Genomic DNA, 10886 nt, shown 5'->3' on the forward strand with positions numbered 1-10886 from the left:
GGGGGGCACACCGGGTCCGGCCGGGCCGGGCGGGGCAGGGCGCGGCCGTGGGGTGGGGGGCGGGGCCGGGCGGGAGCAGGAAGCGGGACGGGACGGGACGGGACGGGACGGGGAGCGGCGCCGGTAAGTGCCGTGGGGTGGGGGCGGCCCAGGCCGGTCCCCCGCCCCCCCCGGCCCCGGGCTGAGCCCCCCCGCGGCCCGGCCCGGCCCCGGTGGCACCAGCGGGGCCGCTCCCCTGGGGCCCCCCCAGGCCCTGGGCCCCGCGCGGCTCCGCCGAGGTCGGGTCCCGGGACCGGGGCCGGGACCGCGCCGCCCCCCCCGCGGAAGGGGCCCGGTGTCCGCTCTGCCCCAGGGGGCGGCCGGTGCCCGGTGCCGGGCTGTGTCCGGCGGCAGCACGGCCCGGCCCCCCCCCCCGCCCCGCTGCCCGGTGACCCGCAGGCGGCCCCCGCCGGCCCCCCCCGCCCCGCCCCGCCCGGCTCCCGGCTCTCCGGGGGTCCCCCCGCGCCGTACCGGACCCGCAGCGCGCCGCCAGCCCGGCCGCCGTGGGCGCTGTCAGCACCCCCCCGCTGCCCGCCCGCGGCTGTGCGGCACGGCACCGGGCCCGCTGGGTGCCAGCCCCCGGTGGCGCCGCCGGTAACGCTCCCACCGCAGCTTCCCGCCCCCTGCCCCCTGCCGTGCTGCTCGCCCCCGGTGCCCGGCCCGCCTGCCGGGAGAGCGCGCGGCCGTGAGCCCTGGGCACCCCTTGGCTGCCGCTCGGGGTCTCCGCGCGTCCCTCGCCGCTGTCACCTCTCGCGCAGGCTGCCCGCGGCTGCGCTGCTGGCGGCTCCTGGTCCTGGTGCGGTTTATTCCCGGTTAAACCGTGCCACCGCACCGAGCCCCAGGCGCCAGCGGTGCCCGCGCAGCGCGGCTCGCCGAGCCCAGCAGGCAGCAGCCGCGCAGCCAGGCCGGTGCGACAGCACGCTCCTGGGCAGCAGTTTCCTTAAACAACCGTGCAGAAACAGCTAAAACCCGCCCAAAATAAGCTCGGGCCCAGGAAGCCCTGGTGCCCGCTGGGGGCGGGCAGCCCGGGGGCAGCGCCTGACCACCAGCTCCCCCCCAGCAGCCAGATGCCCAGGAGGAAGCCGGTGCCGGCGCTGGGCAGCCTCTGCCTGCAGAGCCTGGCGCAGCACATGCAGAGCGTGTGGGTGAAGGACTACAGCGAGAACTACCTGGACGAGTACCAGTTCCGCTACATCATGGGCCCCTTCAACGACCTGGGTGAGCCGCGGCGGGGGGCGAGGAGGAGGGAGGGCGAGTGGGGGGCGAGGAGGAGGAAGGGCGAGCGGTGCCGGGGCCCCGCTCCCTGACCCCCCCGACGCCCCCCGCAGCCGGCAGCCTGGTGCAGGACCTCATCCGGCTGCTGGGCGAGAGCCGGCGCCTGACGCGAGCCGCGCTCCACCTGCTGCTGGTGCCACACCTCCAGGAGCTGAGCCTGCGCTCCTGCCCCAGCCTCGTCAGCAACGCCATCGGCCAGCTCGTCACCGTGCGCTGCAAGGTGAGCGGGCAGGGCGGGGGGTGATCGCCCTCCATGGGGCTCAGCACAGGGGTCTGGGTGCGGGGGCTCAGGGAGGGAGCGGGGGGCTCTGGGTCCCTCCCTCCGGGCCCTGGCTCCGTGCCCCACATCTCCCGCAGCCGATGCCGTGGGGCTGACGCTGCCCTGTCTGAGGCTGGGTGCGAGACTACCCGCCTTGCTGGGGGCACGGGCTGGGTGCTGCAGCCCCCGTGAGCCAGCCAGGGGGGCTGCCCGGTAGTAGGGCGCAGGGCTGTCCGGCAGCAGGGTGTGGGGTCCCTCCTGAGCCCCGTGCCCTGCTGAGGAGGCTCCGTCTGTCGGCGGCAGAGCCTGAGCGCCCTGGACCTGCACGGCTGCAGCCGGCTGTCGGCGGACGTGCTGGTGGACCTGGTGGAGGAGCTGCCGCTGCTGAGCCGCCTGGGGCTGGCGGAGACGCAGGCCAACGTCCAGGTGCTCTCGGCCGTGGGCTCCTGCTGCCGGCGCCTGCGGGAGCTGGACGTGTCCCGCTGCAAGAAGGTGTCGCCGCGCGCCCTGCGGCACCTGGCCTACGACCCGCTGGAGCGGGCCCTCTGCTGCCCCGCGCTCCGTGTCCTCCTGGCCCGCGGCCTCGAGCCGGCGGGGGACGGCGGCATGGTGGCGGCGCTGGCCTTCCTGCTGCTGGCCCTGCCGCGCCTGGAGGTCCTGGCGCACAGCGCCGTGCCGGACGCGCTCTGCCTCCTCCACGCGCAGCAGCTGGGCGGCGGCGGGGACGCCGACGGCTTCCCCTCGCTGCAGGAGCTGCTGGCGCAGCGGCGGAACGGCTCGCGGCTCACCCTGCCGCTGCGGCAGCTGGAGGAGGTGGAGGAGCCCGTCCTCGGCACCGCCTGCGCCACCTGCCCCGAGGCCGAGGAGGTCAGCGTGTGGCTGGGGGACGGCGCGGCGGCCGGCTGGGACGCGCTGCGCTGGGGCCGCCTGGTGCGGCTCAGCCTGTCCTGCGCGGGGCCGCGGGGCCGGGCGCTGGGCGAGGTGCTGCCGCTGGCGCACAGCCTGGGCCCGCAGCTGCAGAGCCTCGCGCTGCACGGCTTCTGCTACGAGGACGAGCTCTCCCTGGGCGCCCTGCTCTGCAGCTGCCCCAACCTGCGGGCCTTCAGCACCGAGCTGCAGGCCCCACCGGGCGCCCGCCCCGACGAGGAGCCCCCCGACGAGCCCCCCCGCTGGGACACCGGCCTGCTACCCCACGCCTTCCCCCGGCTCCAGCGCTTCTCCCTGTCCCTGGCCAGCACCGCCAGCCCGTTGCCAGTCCCGCACGGGCTGGTGCTGCGTGCCACGCTGGCCTCGCTGCTGTGCCGCTCGCCGCGCCTGCAGAGCCTCTCCCTGCTCGGCATCCCCTTCTCGCTGGACTCGGTGTTTGAAACGGTGCTGGCGGCCCCGGGGCCGCCCCTGCTGGAGCTGCGGGAGCTCTCGCTGGTCGAGAGCCAGGTGTCCAGCCAGACTGTGCAGCTGCTGCTGGCCTCCGACGGCCGCCTGTGCCGCCTGGACCTGTCCCGCTGCCGCGACATCTACCGCCGGGACTACGACGGCTTCCTGCAGGCGGTGCGCAAGCAGCGACTGGACCTGGACATCATCTGGGAGTAGGCGCCCAGCCCGGAGAGCGGGTCTGGCTGTACAGAGGTCTTTAATAAAGGAGTTGCACTGCGAGTGCTGCGACTGCCCGTGGCCACTGACGACACCTCTGCCCCGTCCCAGCGCAGCTGCGCTCCCTGTGCCCCCCTGGGGAAGGGGCTGGGGGAGCTCAGCCGCGCATTGCGGTGGTGCCACCGCTGGAGCTGGGGAAGCGTCCCGCACCCTGGTGCTGGCTGCAGCTCGGGGGGTGCCAGGCGGCTCGGCAGCCCAGGGCCCCCCCAGCAGCACCGGCTCAGTGCTGGGGGCCCGCCGGCAGCCCCGTCAGCCGCTCCGACTCCTCCCAGAGCTTGCGAGCCAGGCCGGTGTCGCGGGCAGCTGCGGAGGGCAGCGCAAGCCCGCAGTCGCTGCCAAAGTACTTGCCTGTGATGCCCGAGACCTCCTCTGAGACAGCACAGTAAATGGTGCTGACGGCGCCCTGCTCTGCCGACTGCCGGGGGAGGGACGGGTGAGGAGGGGGCCCTGCTGCCCCTGTCCAGCCCAGCGCCCCTGAGCTGCGGGGCAGCTCCCGCTCAGCCCCCCGGTGCCTGCGCTCACCTTGATGAAGGGGCGGAGGAGGAGGAAGAGGGTGCGCATCGCCCAGCTGAAGTGCCGCATGATTCTGGTGCTCACCACACCGGGGTTCACGCTGTTGGCGGTCACCCCTGCCCGGCGGCACCATCAGCACCTGCTCCGCCGGTACCGGGCAGCTGCCACCGTGCCCAAGCAGGGACCCGAGCGCGGGCAGAGGTGGCGGGATGGCCCTGGGAAAGAGGGGCTGGGCCCCCGCACCCTCCTGGGGCAGAAGGAAGGGCCCCGTCCCTGAGCCCAGCTCTCCCACCCACGGGGGATGCGGGGGTCCCGGGGTGTTTCTAGAGGGCTGAGCCCCCTCAGCCCCCTGTGCGGCTCCTGGGGCGCGGCACAGCAGCGCGGTGTGGGGGGGACGGGCGGGCGGCCCTGAGGCGCAGCCACCCCCGGGAGCCTGAGGCCAAGCAGAATGGCGCGGCACAGCCGGGCACGGCACCCACCTGTGCCCTCCAGGCGCTGCGCCAGCTCGGCCGTGAACAGGACGTTCATCAGCTTGGTGCTGTTGTAGATGGGGTCGTAGCCGCCGGGCTGCGCCTGCCCGGTGAGGTAGCGGACGTCGGCGGTGCCCACGCCGTGCCGGAAGGACGAGACGTTGACGATGCGGGCGGGTGCCGACGCCTTCAGCAGGTCTGCACGGAGCCGGGGGTGAGCGGGGCGGCCCCCAGCCACCCCCAGCCCCGGCAGCCCCCGCGCTCACCCAGCAGCAGGTTGGTGAGCAGGAACGGGCCCAGGTAGTTGGTGGCGAAGGTCTGCTCCAGCCCCTCCGGCGTGATGGTGAGGGGCAGCCCTGCGGGAGGCGCGGGGAGCCATGGGGCAGGCGTCGCCCCCCAGGGCAGGACGGGGAGCGGGGCCCCGGCGCGTACCGGTGAGGCCGGCGTTGTTCACCAGCACGTCCAGCCGCTTCTCCTCCCGCAGGACGGCCTGGGCAAAGGCGCGCACAGAGGCCAGCGAGCTGGTGTCCAGCAGGCGCAGCAGCACCGCGGGGTTGCCCGTGGCCGCACGGATCTCCTCCACCGCCGCCTGGCCCCGCTCCCGGCTCCGGCACGCCAGGATGGTGCGGGCGTTCCTGCGGGCCAGGTCCAGGGCCACGCACTTGCCGATCCCTGCAGGACACGGAGCGGGCGCCGGGCTGGTCCCCGCCTGGGCCCTGTGGCGAGGGGAGCCCCGAGGGTCCGTGCCCGCCGCCTCCAGGGCCCGTGCCAGGCGGCTCAGGTGCTGCCAGGAGCCCGGTGCTGAACCGCGGGCACCACAGCCCTGGAGCAGGGGGCATCAGCGCGGGGCCGAAATGGGGCCGGCAGCCCTGGGCCACAGGCAGTGCAGGGCCGGGGGGCTGAGCGGGATGGGGATGGGGCAGGACGGTGCGGGAAGGAGCCAAGGGTGGCAGATCGCCGCGGCTCGCTCGGGGCTCGCCTGGAGCACGCAGCACAGACGTGGTCACTGAGCCCACACGTGGCCCTGTGGCAGCCCTGTGCCGTGCAGAGGGGGCCGGGCGGGAGCAGCCTAGGGGCGAGGCAGTGCGGGGGGCGGCTGGCGGCCCGCTGGGACAGGCGGCACCGTGCTGGCCTTGGCTGTCAGTCATTAACCCAGCGGGGACAGAGTCCAGGCGCAGGGGCCGCCCAGAGCCTGGCGAGGCAGAGCAGCTCCCGTGCAGAGGATGCCGGTGGGCACCAGGTCCCCAGGCACGCGGCCGGCAGTGAGCGCGGTGCAGGGCGCGGAGGCACCGGGGGCACAACGTGCACACCCTGGGGACCAGCTGCCAGCCTCTCCTGGGGCCATTTGTGCCACCGGAGCAAGTCCGGCAGCTGGAGAGGGGGGCCCCCGGCAGCCAAGCTCCATGGCCACGCGGGGTCCCACAGCCCCGCGCCCCTGTCCTGCATCTCCCCGGCCCCCCACATGGCATCCTGACGTCCTGCGTCCCCGCGCCCCAGCTTCTGCAGCACCGTGGCCCCCCCATGCCACCAGCGCCGTCTCACCACTGTTGGCTCCGGTGACAATAACCGTCTTGCCCGTCAGGTCGGTGGGGCACCTGCGCGGGTCCCAGCCTCGTCTCCTCCTGGCCCAGAGCAGCAGCCCCAGGCCCAGCGCCAGCACGGACCAGCCCGGGTGGCTGCAGGCGCTCGGCAGCTCCATGGCGGGGGACAGCGGCTGGCTCAGGGAAAGGGTGCGTCCGGGGCACCGAGCTCCGCATGGGGGACAGAGTCCAGCTGAGGACCTTCGTCCAGCCCCGCAGCCCTGGCACGCCGTGGTCCCCCCCTGCCCCCCGAGCCAGGACAGCCAGCAGGAACCTGCGGCTTGCTCCAGGAAGCGGCAGAGGGTGTTGGTAATAGAAGATAACATCTACATTTATGCAATGATTATTGCTTCGTATGTGTTACATTTGTGATGTACTGTGCCGGGGCTGCGCTTGGAAGATACAAAATATATGTGCAAAGATAGCATGGGAGAATGCACCGGTTCCTGATGAGGAGTAACGGGGACTAAAAGAATGCCCAATTTGCAAGACACCTAGATAACTGGGGCCCCTCAGAGCCCGGGAACTGGATCAAACCACCCTTGTGGTTTGGACTGAGACCGAGGGCTCAGAGAGCATGCGTGAGAAGGAAAAGTTAAAAAGTTCAACTCTGATGAAGACATCTTACTTCAGCCCGACGACCACCCGGACGACCACCAGAGAGTGATACGCAAGCGCAGAAGGACTGATAATTAGCATACGAAGCGGGGCTAGGCGGAGCTAGGAAATGAATATGCACAGACGTGTTGTGAAACTTAATGCATATTTTAGGAGATAAAAGAGAACTGAGTGAACAAATCAGGTGAAGTTAGATTTGGACTTCCGGCGCCTAATAAAAGCACCTTCATATAATCGCTTTGTGGATTATGTGCCTTCGTGGATGCTAACAAGGGGGCAGGAGGCCAGGCTGGGCACGCTGCGGCCCGCGTGGCTCCCGGGGCTGCTCGCCCACATGGCTGGGAGCCCCTCCGTGAGCCCCGGGGCCAGCAGTGGCACGAGGGCTGGCTGGGTCCGGACAGCCCCGAGGTCCCCGTCCCACCAGGCGGGGACACGCTCAGCCACCAGCCAGGGTGTGCCGGGACCCTGCTGGGGGGGCTCCCCCGGGGGCAGTTTGGGGACGGGCACGGCTCTTCCCCCGGGCACGCTCCCGGCCGGCCCCTCCTGGCCGTTCCATCGGCAGCAGCACCGGCGGTACTCCCCGGGGAATGCATCCAGCTCCCCCGGGCACAGGCAACGCGAAGCATCCGGCGCTGGATGAGCATCACCGGCCCCGCTCTGCCGCTGCTCCCTGCCAACACCGGGCATTTCCCCGGTGCTGATCCCCGGCCCCAGCTGAGCCACCCCTGAGCATCGGCAGACGGCCACAGCCCAGAAATGGTTCTTTTTAGCGAAACTGGGGCACTCGTGCAGCCGGAGAGCTGTCAGAGCCAGCCCCGTGGTGGCTCGGTCCCCCAGCTGAGCTAAAAAGCAGCCTGCTGGCATGATAAATGATCGCTGCCGAGTGCTGCTTCCCAGGCGCTACGGGAGCACCTTGAGTTTATTTGTTTTGTTTCCCAGAGCTTGTGAAGAGCCCAGCCTCACCCCGTGCTGCATCCATCGGTGGCACTCGGCCGGTTGGGTGGAAGTTTGCCAGCCCCAGGCCACGGCACTGCCCCCTGTGACAGCAAAGTGCAGGCCCTGGGGGCACGGGAGCCCACGCACGCTTGCAGCAGCGACCTCGGTACAGCCACGGGCACCGGGGAGTCGGGAACGGGCGGCTGAGACAAGGGAGCAACCCCACAGGACGAGCCCGCAGCCCAAGCACGCGGCGCAGCACCTGAGCTCAGGCAGGGCGAGGGGGCTGGTGGGCACGGGGCCGGCGGCCCGCAGGGAGCTGACGGTGCCGGTTCCCCAGCCCGTGCCCCGTGGATCACCTCCGGTGCCGAGGGCTGTGCCCCAGCTCTGCCCTCCCAGCCTGGGGCTGCCCGGTGCGCGAGGACGGGGTGCAGCGGGGGCGCGGGCACCCAGCCTGGCACAAGGCAGTGCCTCGTGCCCGGGGCGAGCGCAGACACGGTGCATCAGGACACCGGGAGCCCGCGGTGCCGGACCCGGCGGCTGCTGAGAAATGCCCAGGAGAGGAGGGGAGGGAGCGGTGTTGGAGGCGCTGGGTTAGGAAGGGGCTGCCAGAAGCAGCCCCGGGTCACACAGAGCCTACAGAGGGGAGCAGGGGGTCGGCACCCACAGTGCCCACGGGTCTGTGCGGGACACGCCGGGATGGGGGCAGGGATGGGGACGGGGCTGGCCCCGAGCAGAGGGAGGTCCCCACGCGCCACACACTGACCCACAGCCTGGGAGGTGTCGGATGGGTGCTGCATTCAATGCGGGCCATAGCCGGTGACCTGGCTCACCGCGACAGTGGGGAAGGGCACAGTGGGGCGGAGGGGCCTCAGGTCCCGCCTGGCCTCCCCCATCTCCTCCTCCTCCTCCTCATGGCGAGCAGGGAGGCAGAGCCCATGTCTCTCGCCATCACGACGCCTGATGGTGACGCCGGGGGCCAGCCGGACGGCACCCAGCAAGGAGCCCAGCTCTGGGGGCTGGGGGCTGCTGGGCTGCCGGGCCCCCGGGGCGGGCGGCAGGAGCCGTGCTCCCCCCGCAGCTGCCAGCCCCAGGGGGGGCAGCGAGCTGCCCGGCCCCTCACACCGCACGGCGGGGCTCCGAGGCTCCCGGCTGTGCCGGCGGGCGGCGGGGGGACACGGCTGCCGCTTGGCCTCCTCGCCCGGGTCCAGCACCTCCACCTGGGGCCGGATCCAGCGCCTGGTGGGGTCCAGCCAGGAGGTTCCCAGCGTGGTGCCGGGCTGATCGCACGCCCTCGCCTTGCTGCGCGGGGGCCTCCCCGTCTGGATCTTCACCAGGGGTCTGCAGGAGAGAGGCAGCAGCAGTCCGTCCCCGCTGTCCTCCGCCGCGCCGCCAGCCTCCCTCTGAGCCAGGGGCTTCGGGCTCTCGAGGCCGGGCGAGGGCCTGGGCTGGTGCCGGGGCTGCCGGCGGGGCCGTGCCGCGGCGGGGCTGAGTGGGGCTGGTCGTGGTGCTGGGCCATGGGAGCTGCTGGATCTTCCCCTGGGTGGCTGGGGAGCGGTGAGCTCCCCGTCCTGAGGCAGAGGCGTGCGGGAAGGTGCTGGCACGCTGCGGGGTGCTGAGGACGCGCACTCGGTCTCGGACAGGACGGTGTCGGTGCTGGAGACCTGGCCAGGGCACAGGGGCGGCGTTGGGGCAGGGCGGCACAGCCCCAGCCACGGCACCCACGTGTGGCACCTGCCCAGGAAAGGGCAAAGCTGGGGATGTTTGGGGTGGGTCACGGTGTGCGCTCAGCCTGGGCTGGGTCTGAGGGCTGCCCCCACGCCGGCGCTGCCAAGGGTGCAGCAGGGGCTGCTCGGGCTGCACCAGAGCTGCCGCAGGCACCGGCCCCTCATCACCCCTGCAGCCCTGTGGCATCACACGGGGGACGCGGTGGTGGGAACTGTCCCAGCAACACCCGAGCGATGCCCTGAGCAGCCGCAGCAAGCACCCAGAGCCCCTCCTGCCCCTCACCCAGACGTGGCCACAGCTGTGAGGACCCCTGGGGTCAGCCCCAGCCAGCCGGGCTCCCCCCCTCAGGCCCCACGAACAGGAGGAAGGAAAATCCGGGGTGTTCGGGGCGCAGGAAGGGTCTGGGGGCTGTCACCTCTCTGTCCCCCGGGCGCGGGGACGGATGCTCCTGCAGGACGGGAACCGAGCCCTGAGCCCAGGTGTCGATGGCGCAGGGCGCGGGCTCCTCGTCCTCCTGCCAGGCGCCGTCCCCCCGCAGCTCCGCGTCCCCCTCGTCCCGCGCCAGGAAGCGCCACGCGGCGACCTGCAGCACGGCGTCCCTCGCCTGGCTCACGGTGAAGGGCACGCGCTGCCGAGCACAGGACCCGCCTCGGTGCCCGGTGCGGACGGCAAAGGGCAGCCGGGAGCGGGGCTCACGCGGCGAGGCCTGGCAGCCCCCGGCCCCGCGGCCACCGAGCACGGAGGGCAGGGGGCCCACGGGGACGGCGGCCGCGGCGTCCCACAGGCGGTGCGGGCGCTGCCCACCTGCCGAGCCAGGTAGACGCGGAAGCACTCCTCCATCACGCGGCCCAGCAGCTCCGCCAGGACGTCCCCCACATCCCCGTCCCCCTCCTCAGCCGCGACCAGCGCCAGCCACTGCGCCTCGCTCAGGCGCCCGGGGACAACGTCCGTGGGGACGGCGGCGGCCGTGGGGGGCCGGGACTTGTCCCCGCGCAGCCTGGAGGCGGCCGCTCGCTCGCGGGAGGCCATGCTCTGGACGGGGACACAGCCGCCACCCTTGTGGCCAGGCCTGCCCGCGGCGCCCAGGAGGAGCCCGGCAGGGCTGGGGGCTCCCTGCTGCCGCCCGGCACCCCCTGGCCCGGCACCCCCTGCACCCGCCACACTCCCCAGTGCTCCCAGCTCCTCCCAGTGCCCCCAGCAAATCCCAGTGCTCTCAGCTCCTCCCAATATACCCCAGCACATCCCAGTGCCCCCAGCTCCTCTCAGTGCCTCCCAGTTCCTCCCAGTGCCCCGAGCCCTTCCCGGTGCCCCCAGCACATCCCAGTACCCCCAACTACTCCCAGTGCCCTCAGCTCCTCCCAGTGCCACCCAGCTCCTCCCAGTGCCCCCAGCAAATCCCAGTGCTCTCAGCTCCTCCCAATATACCCCAGCACATCCCAGTGCCCCCAGCTCCTTCCAGTGCCTCCCAGTTCCTCCCAGTGCCCCGAGCCCTTCCCGGTGCCCCCAGCACATCCCAGTACCTGCCAGCACTCCCCAGTGCCCCCAGCCCCTCCCGGTGCCCCCAGCCCCTCCCGGTGCCCCCAGCCCCTCCCGGTGCCCCCGCCTCACCCCACCGCCCCCCACCGAGCGCACCCCCCGTACTCCAGCCCCCAGCCCCCGCTCCCCAGCCGTGCCCGTGCCCCCGTACCCCCCCGGCGCCCCCCCCGTACCCCCCGTACCCCCCGCTCCCCGCCGGCCCGGTCTCCGCGGCGACGCCGGCCCCGCCCCGAGGCGCGCCGGTGCCGCGCTGCCCGCGCGTGACGTCATCGCGCGGCGCCG

At 72.9% G+C, this 10886-nt stretch overlaps 3 protein-coding genes across 7 annotated transcripts; 1 reads left to right on the forward strand and 2 right to left on the reverse strand.

Annotated features, from left to right (window-relative positions):
* Nucleotides 1–42: 42 nt before the first annotated feature.
* LOC310898224 (uncharacterized protein) lies at nt 43–3235 on the forward strand. Its single transcript, XM_083832834.1, has 4 exons — nt 43–123; nt 1100–1257; nt 1368–1534; nt 1877–3235. The coding sequence occupies exons 2-4, from the start codon at nt 1107–1109 to the stop codon at nt 3161–3163; spliced, it is 1605 nt and encodes a 534-aa protein (XP_083688960.1). The 5' UTR covers nt 43–123; nt 1100–1106; the 3' UTR covers nt 3164–3235.
* Nucleotides 3155–7142, reverse strand: LOC310898222 (retinol dehydrogenase 12-like). Of its 2 annotated transcripts, XM_083832832.1 has the most exons (6): nt 5749–7142; nt 4639–4878; nt 4473–4562; nt 4216–4404; nt 3746–3852; nt 3155–3638 (listed from the first exon to the last, which is right to left on the reverse strand). In XM_083832832.1, exons 1-6 carry the CDS (start codon nt 6110–6112, stop codon nt 3444–3446), a joined length of 1185 nt encoding a protein of 394 aa, XP_083688958.1. In that variant the 5' UTR covers nt 6113–7142; the 3' UTR covers nt 3155–3443. The 2 variants fall into 2 exon arrangements, with proteins under 2 accessions (XP_083688958.1, XP_083688959.1); XM_083832833.1 differs by lacking the exon at nt 4473–4562.
* Nucleotides 7143–7288: 146 nt separating this feature from the next.
* On the reverse strand, nt 7289–10868 carry LOC310898218 (uncharacterized protein C2orf81 homolog). Of its 4 annotated transcripts, none has more exons than XM_083832813.1 (4): nt 10787–10868; nt 9873–10100; nt 9484–9696; nt 7289–9004 (listed from the first exon to the last, which is right to left on the reverse strand). In XM_083832813.1, the coding sequence occupies exons 2-4, from the start codon at nt 10095–10097 to the stop codon at nt 8141–8143; spliced, it is 1302 nt and encodes a 433-aa protein (XP_083688939.1). In that variant the 5' UTR covers nt 10098–10100; nt 10787–10868; the 3' UTR covers nt 7289–8140. The 4 variants fall into 4 exon arrangements, with proteins under 4 accessions (XP_083688939.1, XP_083688940.1, XP_083688941.1 ...); XM_083832814.1 differs by having other exon boundaries at nt 10778–10839; XM_083832815.1 differs by having other exon boundaries at nt 10756–10816.
* Between the last annotated feature and the right edge of the window lie 18 nt (nt 10869–10886).

Source organism: Anser anser, assembly GCF_964211835.1.
Source record: "Anser anser genome assembly, chromosome: 4".
Lineage (NCBI taxonomy): Eukaryota > Metazoa > Chordata > Aves > Anseriformes > Anatidae > Anser > Anser anser.